General features: G+C 45.3%; 3 protein-coding genes and 1 non-coding gene across 6 annotated transcripts; 1 reads left to right on the forward strand and 3 right to left on the reverse strand.

Moving 5' to 3' along the window:
• Positions 1 to 207: 207 nt before the first annotated feature.
• Positions 208 to 5,588, forward strand: knop1 (lysine-rich nucleolar protein 1). The gene is made up of 5 exons (XM_029520807.1): positions 208 to 221; positions 675 to 1,835; positions 1,935 to 1,991; positions 2,076 to 2,144; positions 2,489 to 5,588. The coding sequence occupies exons 2-5, from the start codon at positions 708 to 710 to the stop codon at positions 2,792 to 2,794; spliced, it is 1,560 nt and encodes a 519-aa protein (XP_029376667.1). The 5' UTR covers positions 208 to 221; positions 675 to 707; the 3' UTR covers positions 2,795 to 5,588.
• exosc1 (exosome component 1) lies at positions 3,353 to 7,484 on the reverse strand. Of its 3 annotated transcripts, XM_029523287.1 has the most exons (8): positions 7,440 to 7,484; positions 6,312 to 6,427; positions 5,991 to 6,065; positions 5,789 to 5,877; positions 5,665 to 5,698; positions 5,483 to 5,533; positions 5,103 to 5,187; positions 3,353 to 4,370 (listed from the first exon to the last, which is right to left on the reverse strand). In XM_029523287.1, exons 1-8 carry the CDS (start codon positions 7,465 to 7,467, stop codon positions 4,264 to 4,266), a joined length of 585 nt encoding a protein of 194 aa, XP_029379147.1. In that variant the 5' UTR covers positions 7,468 to 7,484; the 3' UTR covers positions 3,353 to 4,263. The 3 variants fall into 3 exon arrangements, with proteins under 3 accessions (XP_029379147.1, XP_029379918.1, XP_029380722.1); XM_029524058.1 differs by lacking the exon at positions 5,991 to 6,065; XM_029524862.1 differs by lacking the exons at positions 5,665 to 5,698; positions 5,789 to 5,877; positions 5,991 to 6,065.
• A 722-nt stretch (positions 7,485 to 8,206) lies between these two features.
• On the reverse strand, positions 8,207 to 17,202 carry pgam1b (phosphoglycerate mutase 1b). Its single transcript, XM_029522038.1, has 4 exons — positions 16,816 to 17,202; positions 10,008 to 10,282; positions 9,713 to 9,893; positions 8,207 to 8,860 (listed from the first exon to the last, which is right to left on the reverse strand). The coding sequence occupies exons 1-4, from the start codon at positions 16,952 to 16,954 to the stop codon at positions 8,691 to 8,693; spliced, it is 765 nt and encodes a 254-aa protein (XP_029377898.1). The 5' UTR covers positions 16,955 to 17,202; the 3' UTR covers positions 8,207 to 8,690.
• A 1,277-nt stretch (positions 17,203 to 18,479) lies between these two features.
• Positions 18,480 to 18,551, reverse strand: trnap-agg (transfer RNA proline (anticodon AGG)). Its single transcript has one exon. It is a non-coding gene; the product is annotated as a tRNA-Pro (tRNA).
• Between the last annotated feature and the right edge of the window lie 541 nt (positions 18,552 to 19,092).

A 19,092-nucleotide genomic window follows, 5' to 3' on the forward strand; every position in this document is an offset into this window, starting at 1 on the left:
GGAGCCGAAGAGACGCATATCATTTATTTATTATTTGGAGAATTTCGTGGATTACTGAATACTTCGGCCCACACTCCAATCCAGAAGGCGGCTTTAACAAAAACCAATACATGGATAAATAAAGAGAAGAAGAAACAAGTCTGCTGAGACTTCCGGTCTCATCGCGTTGCTAAGAGGAACATGCAGAACTACTTCCGGGTGGGGGGAGGACACCTTTCCACGTGAGTTGTATGAAGTCGGTAAACTGCTCATCACTTTTATTAGCCATGACACGTAGAATTTTTATAACCCAGTCTGATCTACCGACTAGTTTGTACTTTCACCGATTACTAAGTTTTTAGCTGCTGTAAGCTAGCCACCATGTTTTACCAAGAGAGCGCTGTCACAGCACTTAGTCTGGTCTTTCTGCCTAAAAATACTGTTGCATGTTAACTTTACGTATCTTGTGATGTTTTACCTGGGCTTCTGTCTTTTTCGATTATATAATCATTATTACAAACAAACTGCAATTTCCCAGTCTGGGATAAATAAATTGATCAGTCCAAGGCAGTTTAGTCAAACTCTGGGTTAGTTATCTACTGTTTGCTGTACTTGCATGAACACATTAAGTTCACTTGCTTGGCAGTCTAATAACAGAGTAAAGCATTTTGCTTAAATTGCATTTTTCTCTCCAGATAAGCCAGAATACGTGTGCTGTTGAGAGGCTAATGAAAACGAAGATGGAGGAAGATACACATGAGGTGAATCATGTAAAGAACAAACGCATGAAAAGAAAAGCCTCTGTGCCTACAAACAAAAACAGTACTCTTGATAATGGAAGCTTTGAAGAGGTGAAAAAAGACAAGAAGAAAACAAAAGTTCAGACAGAGGTAGAGGAGTTGTTGGATGGAGTTGATGGAAAGAAGAATAAGAAAAAGAAGAGTAAAATTGTTGATGAATCTCCAAATTATGCCATGGAGTCATCAAAAGATGGATTTGGCAAAAAGAAGAAGAAGAAGAAGCTAGCTGATGATATAAATCAGGAGGAAACTCTGCAGAGTCCAGTAAAAGAAGAAATAGCCAAAGATGAAATTAAAGGGAAGAAAAGGAAAAATAAGAGTAAACAAACTAAAGCTGAAAATATACAGAAGGAGGAAGAAGACAGAGCAGAAAAAGATGAAGTTTCCAAGAAAAGAAAAAAGAATATTTTAGTTGCTAACACAGGGGTGACTGAAGACCAAAGCAAAGAGAAGAAAAAAAAATCTATGGAAGAAGAAACATCTTCAGCTGTAGTTGAGATAACAAAACCAAAAAAGAAATTAAAAGTGTGTGAAAATTGTGTAAAGATTGAAACACCAGAGGGAGAAACTGAGGTTGAGCAGGTAAAAAATAATAATAAAAAGAAGAAGAAGAAGAAGAAGAAAAAAGAGGCCAAAACTGAAGAAGAGGAAGGAGGAGTAGGAACACCTGAGGACAAGGAAAACGACAGAATGAGAAAAGTAGCATCTTGCACAAATATGAATGAAGACAGTATGCTGAACAAGACTGAAGACACTATCACAAATGGGGGAACAGACGAGGGGAAAAAAGGCAAAAAAAAGGGCAGAAAAGTTTCAGTGGAGGTCAGTGAAGTAGAAGAGATGCAACCAAAGAGAAAGAAGAGGAAAAAAGAAAGCAAAATAAAGGAAGATTCATTATTAGTCAAATGCAGTAAAAATGAAGAGGATGCACAGAGTAGGGAAACCACCAGCAAGAAAAAGAAAATCTCTGTCCAAGAGAAGCAGGTGGAGAACGATACTAGAGTTGAATCTGGTGCAAAGAAGAAAAAGATCAAGGCAGAGGTGGAAGAACAGCAGGTGAGTGTGAATGCTCAGATCTTATTGACTCTGGAGAATAATGTGTTTTTTATTTCTGCGCTGGGACCAAGCCACATTTTGTGATTGGTTGTCTTTCAGGAGCCTCCACAGGTGGATGCGAAGAGAGGAAACACTGATGAGGTCACCATTAAACAGGTAAACAGGGCTGTTTTTTGACAATTCTTGGTTTTCTTCTAAATAGCACTGGAAATTTCCCTGGCATGTTTTGTGTCATCATAGGAAAGAAGACGACCTCTGCAAATGGAGATCGACAAGGCCTCTCAACCTGAAGCAACAGTTAAACCGTTGGTCAGTATCACTTTTTCCTGAAAAGAGGATACACTTCCAGCGTCTTTGTGTTGCACTTTGATGAAACTGCTCCTGAGAGGTAGATTGGAAAAAAAGAGGATGAAATTGACACAACAGAAATGTCCTGACCTTTAATCTGTAGGACGGAGATGAGGCCAGATTTGCCATAATGCAACTGTAGTATCTTTCATTAGACTGATAACACCAGGGTTGAGCTCCTCTGGATTAGACAGAAAATGTAATAGGGGCTGTGCTATTCTTCTGTCAACTTTGTGCAGTATCTAATAATAGCCACAACTAGTCCCTAACACTTGTCCACTGTATGTCCCACTTCTGTCCCTCAGGGTTTAGGGCAGTGGAGCACTGCCCAGTTTGACAGCTCCGCACAGCAGCATAAGTTCCTCCGCCTGATGGGAGGCTTCAAAAAGGGTTTCCAGCCAGCTGCAGCAGACACTGGAAAAGCAAATACGGCAATGGGGAAAGAGGCACAGCAGCAGTTACAGCAAGAGCTCATTGGAGAGTTTGAGCGTGCTCAGTCACGCAGGATGGATTTCAGTAACAGGGGGGCAGGACTGGGGTTTACTGCACCATCCAAAAAGAAGTTCTCCATTGATGTTAATGCATGTCGATCCGTCCGCTTTGACGATTGAGGATCATAGTTCTACGCATAGTAGCATAGAACTGTTGATTTTACACACTGAGCTCTTTCTGCTCAGGTTCACTGGAGGATCACAAAACTACAGCCTTTATCTTGACATTGTCCTGCTTGAGGAGCTAGACTTTTATATGTTAAAAATCCTAAGTGAGAACCAGATAGTCCTCACAGTTTGCTGTTTTAAATGGGACACTGTGAGAGTGTAAATAGTTTTTCTGTCTTGAAGATGTTCCAGATTTAAGAGTTTTTGATCCTGTGAATGACTATTAGAATAATGGTTAAGTGACTTCACATGTGAGTATTGTTAAGGACACCGTTTCTCTTACACTTTAAATAGTATTACATGACAGGAAGAATAGTGAAGATGTTCAGTAATGTGTAAGAAACAAAGTATGCTCTTTGTTTGGGGTGATTGTCTTTTCATTTAAGTAGCTGAGCAGCTGTTTATACAGTGCTACAGAAAACAGCCAAAAATCACTTGGCCCCTCCTCTGATTATTGAACACAAAAAACATCACTTGAATCAGAGCAGATTAAAAAAATGAAAATGAGTGTTTGCTTTTGATGACCATTTTATTTCAGTACTTCACATAAAATCTTCTGCAGAGCAAAGACAGAACAAGGAAGGCAAAGTGCACTTAAAAGAAAAAGAGGGAACATCTCTGCCTTCTTGTTGTTGGCTCAATTACTTTTATGTGCTGGAGAACAAGAAACATTTGACTATCATGCATGTTATGCTTGGAGCTGTGTTGTAAGTCTGAACACAGACTAATAACATCCGGCTATAACATTTGTTATCCTTGTAAATTTGCTGTTTGGGAGGTTTATCCACCATCTTCCTTCAAACTGGAAAAATATGGAAGATAAGAGGGCTTCTGGAGATAAGACATTTTTACTTAAATTTGTCACTTTAATGGACAATATAGTAAAACGTGTCAGCTACACATGTTTAAAAAAAAAAAAAAAGAAGTACAGCTCTCAGTATGCAGCTTTTTTTGGTCAGATCCTCCTTATTTTAGAGCAAGAACAGTCACTGCTCTTTGCTATCCAACCACATTTCTTACCCTACAAGTGACCTGCTAAACTAACTGATCCCCCACTGGTTTAATAGACTTTGGGTGTCTAGCTGAAAAATTATGTTTCTCAGAATTGTGGTCACTTATAAAAGTTCGGGAGCTGCAAAATAGCACGGAAAATGTTTCTAATATTTCCGAGCAGTTTGGTCTGCTTCAGTGTGTTTTCAAGCTGGCACAATCAAATGATGACACAATGTGCAGAGGGAGAGCTATTCACAAAACACTTACACACAAAAAGGACAGGGAAAAAAAATAAAATTAAAAAATTGGATGTCGTCCAGTCTCTCAGAAAACATCTGCAACAGGGTTGAGAGGCTTCTTAGCGAAAGAGAGGGACAGAGGGAGGGGAAGCTGTGTGTTCCTTGTGAACGACAGAAGTTTCAGGGCTCTCATGCCTGTAGATACTCTGGCTGTACTCTTGCCACTTTGCGGAACTCTTTGGCGTGAGTCTGCGGACATTGCATCTCACACCAGCTGATGGGAACCATCTGGGCACCTGGTCCAGAGAAAATGTGAAGCCAAAAAAAAAAAAAGGACAAAAATAGTCAACATATTGTACCATCATATCAAGAGCAGCACAAATAAAAACTCAGAAATATTAAGCATTGCAATAAATAAAAGTACCTGTTATGTACATGGTAATCAGACAGGACTTGGTACAGTAACAGTATGGACAGTTACAGCAAATGGAAACTGCTCTGTCTTTTTGCAAGATTAGAGCCTTCCATAACATGGACTGAGATGTATGTTGCTTCTTAGTGTAAATACAGCAGTCACATCTCTCTCTAATCGATGCGCCTGAGTTTTAAAACCTCCGATATAGACTTTGGTCTTCATTCAGCTCTCATTGAAATACTGTATTTTCATTTTGACTTGATGGGAAATAAATAACAGAAAATTATATTTGAGTTTAATCACTTCTGCGACTGCTTTCAGGAGCACTAAATTATTTTAATTAGGTTGGCCATGCTTCACAGAAAGGTTATGACAGGTTACTGGATCATTTGCACATTTTATTACAACAAAAACAAACACCATGATAAAGCACACAGCTTGCAAACATAGATCTCACTATAAAAATGGCCAAGTGACAATAACTGTCTGGCCAGACAGCAGTAACTTGTTGTACTGACATATAAACCTGCACCATTTTGTTTTCCAACAGGATGCAGTTTATGTGGGTGTTGTTGGATTTTATAAATACAAATTTGACGGATGATTAACTTACCTGCTTCACTGTGTGCCACTACGACTCCCAGCTCATTCTCTGCTGTGGTCAACAGGTAGTTGGACTGAACATCACCAAGGGAAATCTGACATGGGATGTTAAGAATTAGGAGCGAAAAGATAAAGAACATATGGCAAAAGTCATATAGAGAGGCGTTTCTTCAAAGTCACTGGTAGTTAATATCCACAGCTGGTATTAGCATTAGATTTAGAAATGGATTTAGAAGCAAAGCAAAAATATGCATCTGTACTCCAGGACTTTGCAGGTGATTTTGGAGATTGTAAATGAAAAAATTTCAAAGGATAAAATAAAATAGAAGCTGATATTTTACAGAAAATTTTTCATTCACTCTAAATATTTAGAGTAGATGTAAAGGATACCACTTTTGCCAAGACAATGTCACCCGGTCTGAAGCTTTTATATGTCTCCACCTGTAAGAATAAAGAAAAGAATTTACATATACATTGTACATGTACAAGTTTGTCACTCGAGTTTCAGTAATAAAGAGGAGATGCATAGATAGATGATGGTGAGCTTATGGGCTGAACTGATTCAAACACACCTTGTCTTTCTCTGTTGCTCGCACATCTTCTTTTCTGTAGAGTCAGAGTGAGCTAAGTGTTAAGATAAAAATCAACATAACAAGACAATACACCATTTCTGCACTGTAGTCAGTCTGCTGTTACCTGATAGTCCCTCTGAAGCGGTCCTTCAGCGGTGTGGAGCCTACATAAAGGATGTGGACCTTGGCATACCTAGGGTTGATGCTTGTGACCTGTCGAATCGAAGAACAGCAAGTCTCAAGGTAAGCCACCTTGTTGAAAGAAACCCATATTTTCACAAAACAGACCAAACAATTGAAGAATATCTGCATCTTCTTTCGCATACCTTACAGGTCACTATTGCGCCTACATCTGGCAGTAGTTGTGTTTCTGTTTCTCTCACCACTGAGATCACAGGTAACTACAAAGAGACAAAAAGAAAAAAAGAAAATAATAATAAAAAAAATAATAAAAATCACACACATTCTAACTCTGGTTTAAAAATAGCCTGATGAACAGACCTGTCACACAAAATGTGGTGCATATTTCTCAGACTCTAAACAAGCCTCTTTTGCTACAGTCAGAGTTGCGCAATACTTTCACTCAGGCACTCCCACATCACATGTCTAATTGCTTCTACCCTGCCCACACCCAAGACACTCCTCACCTCCTCTCCCTCATTTTTCCTCAGCACGTAGCCTGCTAGTGAGGAGTAAATGTAGCCGTGTCGCAGATATACCCCTGTGCCTGGAATACAGTCTTCTGTACTGCATAGTTTGTCACCTGAGTACACAGAAGAGGAGTAACACAGAGGAAGTGATAATGGAGCAAACACAAGAGAGGGTTAGTGTGCTTGAGTAGAGGATTTGGTCCAGTACAGCTAAAAGCACAATAAATTAGACACAATGCATGTTTTATTTTTTGGTGAGATAAAACATTAACCTCTAAAGTGTAAGAGAGGACGGAGCCACATGGCCAACAAGACTATCGAATAAATAAATTGATGACACTAGTTACATTAATGCCACAAAAAAACATCATCCTTGCCAGACGAGACTCTGCATAAGACATAACTTTAAATGCTTTGGTGAAGGGGCAGGTTTACTGTACAGGTGCTGCAGAAAAACACAGAAATAAAAAAAAAAAAAAAAAAACGACCTGTGTGCACACACAACATACCTTCTTCCAAAAATCAGCCTTCATCTGAGGAGGACACTTATTTCTCTGGAATCACTTCTCTCATCACTTTGAGCCCTAATACTGTGGTATTGATATGAAAGGCTGACAAAAAGCCACAAAACACACCGAGTGGGCACAGTTAAGTAGAGCATTTCCCATGGGTGAGTCAGAAAGGCTGACAGGAGGAATGCTGCTGTCCTGCCCAAGGCGATGGGCAGGGCAGCAGAGGAAACCTGCCGCAGAAAGTAAGAGTCAAGTACTCAGTCGAGTCAACTCTCAGGCGCTGTAGTTGCCCCAATTTACCATAAAACGATGGCAGATGAGATCACTGAACACCTCTGCTCCGTCTGCGTCCACCTGAATGCAACATGCCCGAGATTTAAAAAAAAAAAAAAAAAAAGTTACCTTCACGGCGCTGCAAGCCAAAGCCCACCTCACACAGAGCAGCTGGAAATAATTAGCAGGAGTTTCCCTGTCAAGACTGAAGTTTAAACCGGATTCCCAGCAAAGCGGCGACATTCGCCGGAGAGTACGTGCGCAGGAGACGCGGACACGGTCCACAGGGCGGTCTAACCACATCTGAAGTCAGCGCGGCGGGCGAATTTACGGGACTCACCTGGAACACACAGCTTCATGGGCGACATGTTTTCGAGAAGAGCAGGGCTTCTGCCGATTGGCTGTGACGTAGGGACATAGCCGACTCTGATTGGCTGGCCTCTTGCTGTGAGGAAACAGGACGGCTCTGTCCGCCATGTTTGTTGGGGCATACATCGGCACATGGCATACACATGCGCAGCGACCCCCCACAGGTATCCACACACTGCCGAATTTATATACGCTATTAAATACTTTCTCTTAAACTACGTACCAATGGCACTGGGAATGTGGGAAAACTTTATTTAATAATTAAATTCCTGACATTTAATTTACACTTTATCTATGAGAAATACTATAAAACAAAAACTTTCATGGTTTCAATCAAAATAAACAAATGGGTTATTTTACATTTGGAGACTCCGCCAAATGGATAATTATATGTCATATTCTATAATGGAGCACCTGTTGGGTGTGGCTGTGATTAAGGATTAGAAATATTTTACTAATTAAATATTAGATTGTGTTTTTCAAAGATGTTTCACTTCTCACAGGTGGTTATATTTTTAAAAAACAACACAAAATGTAAAGAAAGGCAGATTTTCAAATATGTGTTTTTGGCTTCTTTAAGTCAACTAGCCCATCGATAACTAAACTTTTCATACAACGTCCATAAGGCTTTGGTCACCTATAAGACCAGTTGGGGTAAATACTGCAGAAGAATATAGTTTATTTTTTAAACTGATATTTCTATTGTTTATTTTCACAATCCAACTGATTTCTCATTTACCGTTTTATTGAGGACAGAGACAGGCACTGATTTCATCACATATCGACTTGACATTTATTATTTTTCTCACAATGCCACAGCAAACAATTTTCAGCAGTTCAGAGCACAACAACTTGCCTTTTTGACAACAGTCAGTGATTGTACTGGTCCCACCAAGCTTCACCTACACTGAATGGTAAAAGAAAGTAATCCTTGGGACAACTGTGTCTGCTTCTATTTACTGGTCCCCAACTTGCAATTTTTAGTCAGTGCTCAACCCATATTCAAGCTGTTACCAAAGGTCTATTAATGAAAGTGGCTTTCACTATATTAAAACTAAAGACCAATCAAATGAAACATAAATTACCGTTTAGTGCGAAAGATGATTATTAGTACAATAAAGTGCACATCTGTGATGACACAAACGACAAATGACCATTTTAAACTTGACAACTAAACAGCTTGTGATTGTTCGGTACTGGAGCAGCCCAGTGGAGGATGAGTCTATTTCTTGGCTTTGCCCTGAGCAGCTACAGCTTCCATGGCCTTCTTGACAGTCTCCTCATCTCCCAGGAATTGCATGGGTCCAACGGGCTTCAGGTTCTTGTCCAGCTCATAGACAATGGGGATGCCGGTGGGCAGGTTCAGCTCCATGATGGCCTCCTCTGACATCCCTGAGAAACAATTAGACATGCAGGATTTATAGTCCCTATATGCAAGATTTTCATCCACCTGTAGATTGAATGAGGTGGGACTTTGCCCTTAAGTGGGCGATGCAGTTGATACTAGCTCTGTATGTTGGCAAGGAATTTTTACCTGTGAAGCAGTGCTCACATTATGAATGCTAAACAAGCCTACGAAGCTCAGTTATGTTACATGCACAATAAGCATGACTGTAAAAATTCAATTTATCCAACATTAATCCCACTTTATTGGTCATTCATTTCAGCATTATTCCCCAGTCAAGTCAAATATTGTTTTTTTTATTTATTCATTTTGTAGATGAATGAAATGATGTTCAGTGAATGAACATCCAAATATTGTTATCATTTCCTTTTTCCTTCGTCACACAGATTCATCAGATTACACTTCAGCCCGTTGAATAATTATTTTTTCTCCTGTTGAGTTCCTTTGCCTCTTGGCCAGAGGTCACCATGGACCAACTTGGATTGCTCAAATGTGCAAAATCTGACCAATAGTTGGAGTGAGTCTGAGATGTGAGTCATTATTCTAGTGCAATATTGTAATTTGCTGTCTGATAATTATTTATATTTTAATCCAAACTGAGAATGTGACATTTCATCCTTTTTATCAGGGCTGTATATTGGGAAATTGTACTGGTCAGTGTGTTGAAATTGCATTTTCAATGCTTGACTCACACTGTGATTTTCTAGTCAGACAAAATAGAACTTAGTTGAGTTATACAAAGATTATCGATGAATTATAATTTTCAAATGGGCATTTCAAAGAGAGCATGAATACTTTTAACACAGGGTAGCACCTCATACATCTCTGCTGTCTCTTACCCTCAAGATGCTTGACGATGCCCCGTAGACTGTTGCCATGTGCAGCAATCAGCACCCTCTTTCCCTCTTTGATCTGCGGAACAATCTCTTCGTTCCAGAAAGGTAGAGCCCTGGCGATGGTGTCCTTCAGACTCTCACAGGAGGGAAGCTGGTCCTCTGTCAGGTCGGCATAACGACGGTCCTACAACAGAGGACAGAATTAATGCTTTCATATGTGTGTAACCATGTGTGCTAGCAAATTTTGCAAATGTAAGAGAGACTCAGAGGCTGTTTTACTATTTTACTGCAGTGTTACCTTGCTTATGCTCTGATAGAAGTCATGCTCCTCATCCATGGGTGGAGGAGGAATGTCAAAGGAGCGCCTCCAGATCTTGACCTGGGCTTCTCCATGTTTGGCTGCTGTTTCAGCCTTGTTCAGCCCAGTCAGACCACCGTAGTGACGTTCATTGAGGCGCCAGGTCCTGTGGACAGGCAGCCACATCTGGTCGATGCTGTCCAGAACAAACCACAGGGTCCTGATGGCCCTCTTCAGGACAGAGGTGTAGCAAATGTCAAATTCATAGCCAGCATCTGAAGCCAATCAGAGAGAGGACATGGATGATGGAAGATGCAAATGAGTACTGATATTTCAGAAAAGGGTAGAGGAATCATAGTGAACTTTCAATCAAATTCACTTTTTTGTTGCATGTAAGAAAAAATATGAAATCCACCTGCATTTCACTTGCAGGTGGATACTCTCAGCTTTCATTATTCTTTATTTACATTTACTTTTGCTTCTGCTTTGTAGGTGGCACTGCAGGATGATAGTGCACAGGCAGAGACTGGGCTCTGCAGATCCTGCCTGGAGCGGATTGTTGGGTCAGAGACGACCTACATACATGTGTTTGTTTGCTGCATGGGAAGGAATAAATCGAACAATTTGAATCAATTTGGCCTTGTGCTTCCTTTCTTCTCAGATCTGAACTATTATTTCTAAAACATAAATGCGCTTTAATTATTTAGATAGTGGGATTCATGCCATATCGTAAGAGACAGATTACTTAACACAGATTGACGACACTTCCCTTTTACATCAGCAACGATATGAGTTCATAGAAAGCACCGTGACTGTTATTTAGCTTTCTTCTCCAATTCGCCACACAATATATATATATATATATATTGTAGCGATCAGAGGAGGGAGTGTTCACTCTGATCGGACAGTTGAGCTGGGTAGCGCAAAGGCTCATGGGACTGTTAATGTTTGTAATGAAAGCCATGTTTTAGTGATGTTGTGTGAATGTTTAATTGTGTTATGTGGGTTTCCAGGTTCTATGGCTTTGCATAGTGTTACGTTTAATGTTAACTTTAATTATCAGTGTAGCCACCATGACTGAGTTTCCTGGTGTGTTTAATTACCTCTGGCCAGTATTCATGTATAGAGTTGTTGTTGACTTTGATGTTAATAAATAAGCACTTCCTGTCGTCGTGCGGTGTAAGGGGCACAGGAATTGTTCAAAGAAGAAATCACAGTCTCAGTTATCTTCTTCCACGTGAGCTCGCCACATTGGTGTCAGAAGTGGGATGATAAAAAGAAGAATGGAGAGACAGATTGAAGAATTAGAGCAAGCCATGGAGCAGAACATGAAGCTTTTGGAAAGCCTGGAACGACGACAGATGAGATCTGCTGATGAACAATTTCCAGCTCGACCTGATGGTTCCAGTGCACCTCGGCCCCTTCGCCCCGTAGAGGTTGGGGGTGCTACTACAGAAGGATTCCTGCAACCTGCTGCCGCTGACTGCCCCCTAGTGACCGGGAGGACTACTGCTGGTGACACCCTGCCGCTTGCTACTGGTGCTAGACGTCGACAATCTCTTGCTGCCACTGCTGCCAATGAGTTGCCACCATTGGTAACCACACCCGAGCCGTCGCACCGTGCAGCCATGCCTAAGACACCAGCCAAGCTTCCCAAGTACAATGGGGTGACACCACTGGAGCCATACCTCTCTCAAGTCCAACTAGCAGCATGGCACAGCGGCTGGAGCAGCAAAGAAGCTGCCACCCACCTGGCCCTGGCATTGGAGGGAAAGGCGCTGCAGGTGCTCCTCGACATCACCCCAACAGAGCAACAAGACCTTCAAGCCTTGACCATGGCACTACAGAGGCGGTTTGGGCAAAGACTCTTTACTGACCAGAGTAGGGAACAACTAGCCAGCCGTCACCGCCGAGAAGGAGAGAGCCTGGGCACCTTCGCCGCAGATGTGCAACTGCATGCCCAACGGGGTTACCCACAGTTCCACGCAGCTGCCCAAGAGGAGCTGGCCCTCCATGCGTTCCTGCGGGGGCTCACACCAGAGAGGTTGCGCCAGCATGTCCGCCTTGCCATGCCCCAGGTTCTCAGTGAGGCTCTCTGTGAAGCTGAACGGGCCGAGGCGGTGCTCTCTACACGGTCTACTCAGCAGAAGGTTTCCACACCGCAACCACACATCAGGATGCTCGACTACGATGAGGAAGAGGAGGATGCTGAAGAGGTCTACCAAGTTCAGCCTTCACCACGACAGTCTCAGCGATGGCCTCCACCCTCCATGCGCCGTCCTCCTCGCCAAAAAGACCGCTGTTACCGATGTGACGAGCCTGGCCATTTTGCTCGAAACTGCCCAGCCCCAGCACCAAAGACCAGAGCCAACCAACCTGCGGGAAACGACAGCGGAGTGGTCTAGCGAGGGGGCCACCACTCCAGTCTCCAACCCCCCTCCGAGGCCGGTATACACTGGTCGGCTGCTTGGGTCACGCCAGAGGACTGTACCTGATTTGCCAACTTGATGGCCAACCCTGCCGGGCCCTGGTAGACACAGGGTCTACCATTTCCCTGGTGCGACCTGGCATCCTCCCAAACACCATTGGTCCACTTTCAAAGGCATGGTCCCCAACCAGTACCCAACTGATGACAGCGACAGGAGAAAAAGCGGACATGAGAGGAAAGAAGGGACTGACAGTCCAGGCGGGGGGCCATGTGCTGGTGCACAAGTTCTGGCTCGCCAACATCCAAGACCCATGTATTATTGGACTGGACTTGTTGAAACGTTGGAAAGCCCTCGTCAATGTGTCGAAGGCAACCATCACCCTTGGCACAGAGACCTTGACACTCCAGTCTGGCCGGCGGAAGAAGAGGCAGCCCAGTAATCGACGTGCCAGTCGCCAAGCAGTGGCTGCCCTGCAGACACCAAGCCGCGGTGTTTCACCATCCGCCAACACACCCACCAGCGTCCCTGCACAGTTACAGCCTGCCCCAACCTCTAGTCCAGAGCCTGCTGCCCCTCCCTCTACTGAGACAACGGAGGCCATAGAGGACTTGTGGCAACGCAGCAAAGATGGTCTAAACCCACAGCAATGCCAAGAGCTGAAACAACTCCTCGAAGAATACACGGACATCTTCGCTGCGAGAGACGAAGACTGCAAGCACACAGGGTTGGTCCAGCATGCCATCGACACCGGCTCCGCCAAGCCCATCCGTCTACGCCCTCATCGGTTGAGTCTTGCTAAACGGCAGGTAGCAGAGGATAAGATCCGTGAAATGTTGGCTGCTGGAGTAATTGAGCCCTCCGACAGCCCATGGGCAGCCCCAGTTGTCTTGGTGAGAAAGAAGGATGGTAGCTGGCGTTTCTGTGTGGACTATCGACTCCTTAATGCCATCACAAGGAAGGACTCTTACCCGCTCCCACGCATCGACGATGCGCTCGACTACCTCTTGGGGTCCAGCTGGTTCAGCTCACTTGACTTGCGCAGTGGCTACTGGCAGGTGGAGCTGGCCCCTGACGCAAGACCAAAGACTGCCTTCACCATTGGACAGGGGCTATGGCAGTTCCGCGTCATGCCTTTCGGGCTTTGCAACGCACCGGCTACTTTTGAGCGGCTGATGGAGCGGGTGCTGGCAGATGTACCCCGGAGTCGCTGTGTCGTGTACCTTGATGACCTGCTAGTACACGCCAATGACTTTGACAGGGCCTTGTCTAACCTGTGTGAGGTCTTCACTACCATCCGACAGGCAGGGCTGCGGCTGAACCCGGCAAAGTGTCGTCTGCTGACAAGGGAGACAGAGTTCCTGGGCCACATCGTTAGTGCTCATGGTGTAGCCACCAACCCAGCTAAGGTGGCTGCCGTCCGAGACTGGCCAACCCCAGCTAACATCAGTGAACTGCGAAGCTTCCTGGGCCTGGCGTCATATTACCGCCGCTTCATCAGAAGTTTTGCAACCATCGCCAGCCCACTCCACCGCCTGACCGACAAGGGCCGACCATTCGCCTGGGACGATGCCTGTGCTGCAGCTTTCACCCGACTCAAGGAGACCCTCACTGAAGCCCCGATCTTGGCCTACCCTGACCCCCAACAGCCCTTCATCGTGGACACTGATGCCAGCAATGTGGGGATCGGGGCTGTCCTCTCACAGAAGGGAGGGGATGGAGAGCGTGCAGTGGCCTACTTCAGTCGTGCCCTGAGTCGGGCAGAGAAGAACTACTGCGTCACCCGACGCGAGCTGCTGGCGGTGGTCGTGGCGCTGCGGCACTTTCGCCCGTACCTGCATGGCAGTCACTTCCTCATCCGCACAGACCACGCTTCACTTACCTGGCTTCTGAACTTCAAGCATCCTGAAGGCCAGGTGGCCCGCTGGTTGGAGGCCCTCCAAGGGTACGACTTCGAGATCCAGCATCGAGCGGGGCGACATCATGGCAACGCCGATGCACTCTCCAGGCGCCCCTGTGCAGCGTTGGAGTGTCGTTACTGTCAGCGGCAAGAGGAACGAAGCCAGTCGACAGTAGTGGTGGCGACTGTTGACCTAGCCACCAATGGGGAGGGGTGGCCCCCAATGAGTACTCAGCAGCTGAGACAGCAGCAGGAGGCAGACACCACCCTGGCGCTACTGCGGGGCTGGTTGGAGGTGGGGCAGCGCCCTGCATGGACAGAGGTGTCAGCACTAGGGCTTGAAATGAAGGCCTACTACTCCCAATGGGGCAACTTCGAGCTTCACGATGGGTTGGTCTACCGGAGATGGCACGCCTCTGGACGGGGAAACGACCTCCTACAGCTATTGGTGCCCCGGACGCTCCGGCCACAGGTCCTCCAGATCGTCCACGGCTCGGTGGGGGCAGGGCACTACGGAAACGCCAAAACCCTCAAACGTCTCAGGGGGAGGTTCTACTGGCCTGGCTGTCGACGAGATGTAGAGCTGCACGTGCACTGCTGCGACTCCTGCACCGCCCAGAAAGGACCAACTCGTCACTCCCATGCCCCACTGCAGCAGTACTTGGTAGGGGCCCCAATGGAGCGAGTTGGAGTGGACATCCTTGGGCCCTTCCCAGTCACCGACTCCGGAAACCGATATGTCCTTGTGGCCATGGACTACTTCACGAAGTGGCCTGAGGCATATGCGGTGCCAGATCAGAGCGCCACCACAACAGCAGAGAGGTTGGTGGAGGAGATGTTTGCCCGTTTCGGAGTCCCCGCCGAGCTCCACAGTGACCAGGGGCGGAACTTCGAGTCCCAAGTCTTTGGTGAGGTCTGTCGACGGCTGGGGGTGAACAAGACAAGGACAACGCCGCTCCATCCTCAAAGCGATGGGCTAGTGGAACGTTTCAACCGCACCCTGGCCACTCAGCTCGCCATCCTCACCAGCCAACACCAGCGTGACTGGGACCGCCACCTACCCTTGGTCCTGTGGTCCTACCGGACTGCTGTCCAGGAGTCTAGCCAGTGCACGCCTGCTGCCCTCATGTTCGGGCGGGAGCTCCGGACGCCAGTCGACTTGGTGTTTGGCGCTCCGCCTGAACCCGAGATTGCCGGGGGAAAAGAGATGGACTATTTTCGTAGGCTGAAGGATCGTCTCCAGGTGGTCCACGACTACACCCGCCAGGCCCAGGCTAACTCTGGGATACGGCAGAAGAGGGCTTATGATACGCGATGCCAGGGGCAGGACTTCATACCAGGAGACAAGGTATGGATCTATTGTCCTGTCCGCAAGAAGGGGGTTTCCCCCAAGCTCCGCAGCCATTGGCAAGGGCCCGGCGAGGTCCTGGATCGATTGTCTGAGGTGGTGTACCGGGTGCGCATGCCTGGTCAGGGGCGAAAGGTGGTGCTGCACCGGGACAGGCTCTCACCCTATCAACCCCTCGCCTCGCCTTCAGTTGGAGAGGGGGACGGTAGAAGCCCCCCACAGGCTGATCAGGGTGTCTCCCCTCAAGTGGCACCCCCTGCAAGCCCCAAACGGCCTGCCCGCCAGCGGCGGCAGCCTGGACATTTGAAAGACTTTGTGTTGAGTGATGGGGTTGCCGAGGACGGCTGACCCCTCAGGTGGGGGCTATGTAGCGATCAGAGGAGGGAGTGTTCACTCTGATCGGACAGTTGAGCTGGGTAGCGCAAAGGCTCATGGGACTGTTAATGTTTGTAATGAAAGCCATGTTTTAGTGATGTTGTGTGAATGTTTAATTGTGTTATGTGGGTTTCCAGGTTCTATGGCTTTGCATAGTGTTACGTTTAATGTTAACTTTAATTATCAGTGTAGCCACCATGACTGAGTTTCCTGGTGTGTTTAATTACCTCTGGCCAGTATTCATGTATAGAGTTGTTGTTGACTTTGATGTTAATAAATAAGCACTTCCTGTCGTCGTGCGGTGTAAGGGGCACAGGAATTGTTCAAAGAAGAAATCACAGTCTCAGTTATCTTCTTCCACGTGAGCTCGCCACAATATATATATATATATATATATATATATATATATTTATTGAATGAACACATCTGGATTGCTCTCCTAACTGGGAATTGAAAAGAGTAAGGGAAACCTGAAACTCAGTATGAGTGTTAGACTGGGGATGGTGTGTGGGAGCATCATGAGGCCCAGGAGGAAAGGGCTACAACAGGAACACGATGATTGACACGCAAATGACACGAATGCTGTTTATTCCATTTCCTGAAGTAAAACCAAACCGAGTATCCACAAACGGGCCCCCGCTCCCTGTAGATGTCGCAGTCTGCTAACTACCTGTTTCTCTTTTCGACGCAGTTGCATAAAATCTGCCTTGCAGCGGCTTAAATCCCGATTAGGCCCCATGACAGGATATGTTACTGCACCTTTCAGAGCCTGTCCGCCTCGCTTGGCCTCATGCTCTCCGGTTTCGCTCAGGTCCGCGTCGAACCAGCCGCAGAATCGGTTCTCCTGGTTCCAGCAGCTCTCCCCGTGGCGGATCAGGACCAGCCTGTACGCAGCCATCCTCGCACCGATGCCCTCTGCGGTGGATTTCCGGAAACTTTGAGGTACTCGGATGCCTCTAAACGTCCGCAGATGTGACCTGGCGTGGCCGAGACCCAAAGGAGGGCTGCACAACAGCGAGCGCAGTATTTTTCGGAGCGAAAGCCGGTCTGAGGCAGCTGTAACTTCGTAGAGTTGGTCGGTCGGTGTGAACTTGGCAGATCTCACGTACCGAGCTGACTTCCTCTCTCCCTGCTGGTTTCCACCAATGAGCGGACGAGCTGTGCGTCAGGAGGATGCCCACGGCGGCACGTCCACACACCCAGCCCTGCATCCTGCAGGCCGGCTGCTGCTGCTGATGCGTCGACTGGAACAAACCAGAATGGCCTGAGCACAGCAGCAGATGGAAAGCATTCTTCTATACACACGATCAGATAATGACCTGTCAAAAACAACTTCTGCGTTATTTAATTAGCTTCACACTCTACTTCACATATGATGCTTTGTACATTGAACTTGGAATTCTAACACAAATACAAAATGTGCTGTTATTGGAAAGTTCAGAAAGATTTAGCTTTTCATTTTCAGTTTTAGCTGAAGAACTTCTATGAACCTTATGGAGGTTAGACATTACTTTGTATTCCCCAGCTATGGGAGAGTGACTGTATCAGAAGTTACATCTCCTTAATGACTGAACTAAGCCTAAGACCTTTGACCTTAAAGGGAAGAAAGGAAGTTGCCAAAATTGAGCATTTTTTAGAAGTGAATAAGGAATGCTGTCCATGATGGGAACAAAGGAAGATAAAACTTAGTTCATTAAATTAATGTGGCCCTAGGAAATTTCAACTCACTGTTAAGCATTTGCAGCACAACACTCATCTTCCTTTGTTTTAATCAAAACAATTCTTATCTGGGCTCATACATCATCCTTCATTGTTACTAAATCAAACAGATTTGGCTCTGGATCATTTATTTTAAATGAAAAAAAACAACAACAACAACAACACATAGTTACTGCATGTTACTGTCATATTATCAGTCTTCTCACTCCCAGTGAGAGTAAGAAAAAATAGGTTTTCCCTCAGTCAGAAATACAACATATAAGAACTAATACAACACAAATACACTGGTGTTTATGGCAAAACTAATGCAAATATTAATACTACTATTTACCAAACTTATAGACAATATAATTGTAAGTAGACCCAATCAAAGAATGTTTCTTATGGGAGCAAGTGTGAGAGAGTGAGTTGATTCAAATGAGACATCCATGCATATAATGTAGTTTTGCTTTAATATTACTTTTTTTTTTTTTTTTCATATTCAACTCATAAAAGCAAATGAGATTTCCAATGCGGCTCATTACAGACAAGGTCAATTTATACAGCTGGTATAAATAAAAGCTTTCGTGTCTTTCTTTGCATGCTTTTTATAACTGCTACAGACATATTTCTTCCTCTATTATGACTAAAATGTTAGAGTACAGCTGTAGGAAGTCCACTAGAAACTACATTTGGATTTTTGTGATCCCCAGGGATCAAAAAGAGGGCTCGTCCGGGATTTGAACCCGGGACCTCTCGCACCCTAAGCGAGAATCATACCCCTAGACCAACGAGCCACTTCTTAAAGGACTGCATCTGTATATTTTTCCAGCTTGGACCTGTAGCTGCATTCTCCTGGATGCTGATGTGGCAACTTGGGGCCACATTTCCCCTCATCACCCCTCAGCACCCCCTGGTGGCCTCAGATGTTATTTTCTTTTGACATGAGCCTTGAGATGCTGACATTTGTTAGGATTGCTTCAACTAAAATCAGCTGACATACTGTTTCAGTGCAGTTTGAGCCAGTGTGATATAATTGATCCATTCACCATTGATTATTGTCATTGATTAGTGGGAATGGATGGTGGTAACATCAATGTTAAGACTCTCGAAATGGTGTCTGAGTGTGTAATGGTGAATACTTTCATTGTCAGAGGTAATTCTATCAGTGTTGTGAGAGCAGGGGCCTCTCTCTGTGTCTATCAAAGTTCTTTTAAAGACTAACACCTCCTCTCCTAAGACCCCAACACTCCCAAACATGGCAAACTGACACTGATTATGCAGCTTCAGCGGACTTCTTCAACTGGTCTCCTTGCTTTTACTGATCAGGAGGTGCAC

This window comes from Echeneis naucrates, chromosome 1 (genome assembly GCF_900963305.1).
Source record: "Echeneis naucrates chromosome 1, fEcheNa1.1, whole genome shotgun sequence".
NCBI lineage: Eukaryota > Metazoa > Chordata > Actinopteri > Carangiformes > Echeneidae > Echeneis > Echeneis naucrates.

Coding starts and splice junctions, on each gene's coding strand:
- knop1 (XM_029520807.1), top strand. CDS start 708: ATGAAAACGAAGATGGAGGAAGATACACATGAGGTGAATCATGTAAAG. Junction 1,836..1,934: donor CAGAGGTGGAAGAACAGCAG/GTGAGTGTGAAT, acceptor GTTGTCTTTCAG/GAGCCTCCACAGGTGGATGC. Junction 2,145..2,488: donor AAGCAACAGTTAAACCGTTG/GTCAGTATCACT, acceptor TCTGTCCCTCAG/GGTTTAGGGCAGTGGAGCAC.
- exosc1 (XM_029523287.1), bottom strand. CDS start 7,467: ATGTCGCCCATGAAGCTGTGTGTTCCAG. Junction 6,428..7,439: donor CATGAAGCTGTGTGTTCCAG/GTGAGTCCCGTA, acceptor CTGTGTACTCAG/GTGACAAACTATGCAGTACA. Junction 5,878..5,990: donor GCGCAATAGTGACCTGTAAG/GTATGCGAAAGA, acceptor TCGATTCGACAG/GTCACAAGCATCAACCCTAG.
- pgam1b (XM_029522038.1), bottom strand. CDS start 16,954: ATGGCTGCGTACAGGCTGGTCCTGATCCGCCACGGGGAGAGCTGCTGG. Junction 10,283..16,815: donor AGGCGGACAGGCTCTGAAAG/GTGCAGTAACAT, acceptor GATTGGCTTCAG/ATGCTGGCTATGAATTTGAC. Junction 9,894..10,007: donor TCTATCAGAGCATAAGCAAG/GTAACACTGCAG, acceptor CCTCTGTTGTAG/GACCGTCGTTATGCCGACCT.